This window comes from Trichinella spiralis (assembly GCF_000181795.1).
Source record: "Trichinella spiralis strain ISS 195 chromosome Unknown Scfld2344, whole genome shotgun sequence".
NCBI classification, from domain to species: domain Eukaryota; kingdom Metazoa; phylum Nematoda; class Enoplea; order Trichinellida; family Trichinellidae; genus Trichinella; species Trichinella spiralis.
In genome coordinates, this window is record NW_003529283.1 from 1 (window position 1) to 756 (window position 756).

General features: G+C 40.5%; 1 protein-coding gene across 1 annotated transcript; it reads left to right on the top strand.

The window, feature by feature from the left end:
* Positions 1-16: 16 nt before the first annotated feature.
* Tsp_15285 (hypothetical protein) lies at positions 17-319 on the top strand. The gene has a single exon (XM_003368520.1). The coding sequence runs from the start codon at positions 17-19 to the stop codon at positions 317-319; it is 303 nt and encodes a 100-aa protein (XP_003368568.1).
* Positions 320-756: the final 437 nt, after the last annotated feature.

Consider the following 756-nt stretch of genomic DNA (forward strand, 5'->3'; position numbering starts at 1 on the left):
TCAGAGATCATTCACAATGTACATTAATGTTATTACGTACACTTTTCCGTCAATGTCGACGATGATATCCAGTTCCGCTGCGCAGAACCCGCCAGGATACCAAGTTCCACGACTGGACATGCATCAATATGGTTACATGGACGGCTTCCTGATTAAAATGCACAACGAGAGGAAACGATTGGCTCAAATTTCTTCCAACGTCTTGTCGGCTACTCCATCCTACCACATGCATTGTCAAAGGCACCATCAACAAACGACTCTCCCGAACAAGGTGGACTGTGGAAGCTACACTCCTGATGCTCGTTGCCCTATACTGTGAAAACCGATGAATAGCAGCATATTTTGAGACACTTTATTATCACTTGTATTGTTATGTATTGTTGTATGGACTCTTAAAAAAAAAACAGTGGTTGTGAAAATGCGTTTTCAATGCCCCTTTAATAAAAACTATTTTAAATTCTTAATAAATTAAAACGAAGTAATGTAAAGCCGTAAACTTTTAAAAATCCCATCCATATTTTGGGGGCTCCCGCCTACGGGATTCTTTCCCTGGCAAAAAGGAAACTGGCATTTCCCTACCTTCCCCCCTCCATTGGGTGGTTAAAATTGGTTAAGCCCAATTTCTATTGGTTCTGTAATTTCCCCATTTCAAAATAACTTTGGCAGCAAATTCCAATTAATGGCTCGAATTCCCATTTCCATAAACTTGGCCACAAACCTGGCGTGGAAAACTTTTACCGGGGCACAAATTTTTTT

What these genes read in the sequence shown, in the direction of transcription:
- Tsp_15285 (XM_003368520.1), top strand. Translation starts at nt 17, where the DNA reads ATGTACATTAATGTTATTACGTACACTTTTCCGTCAATGTCGACGATG.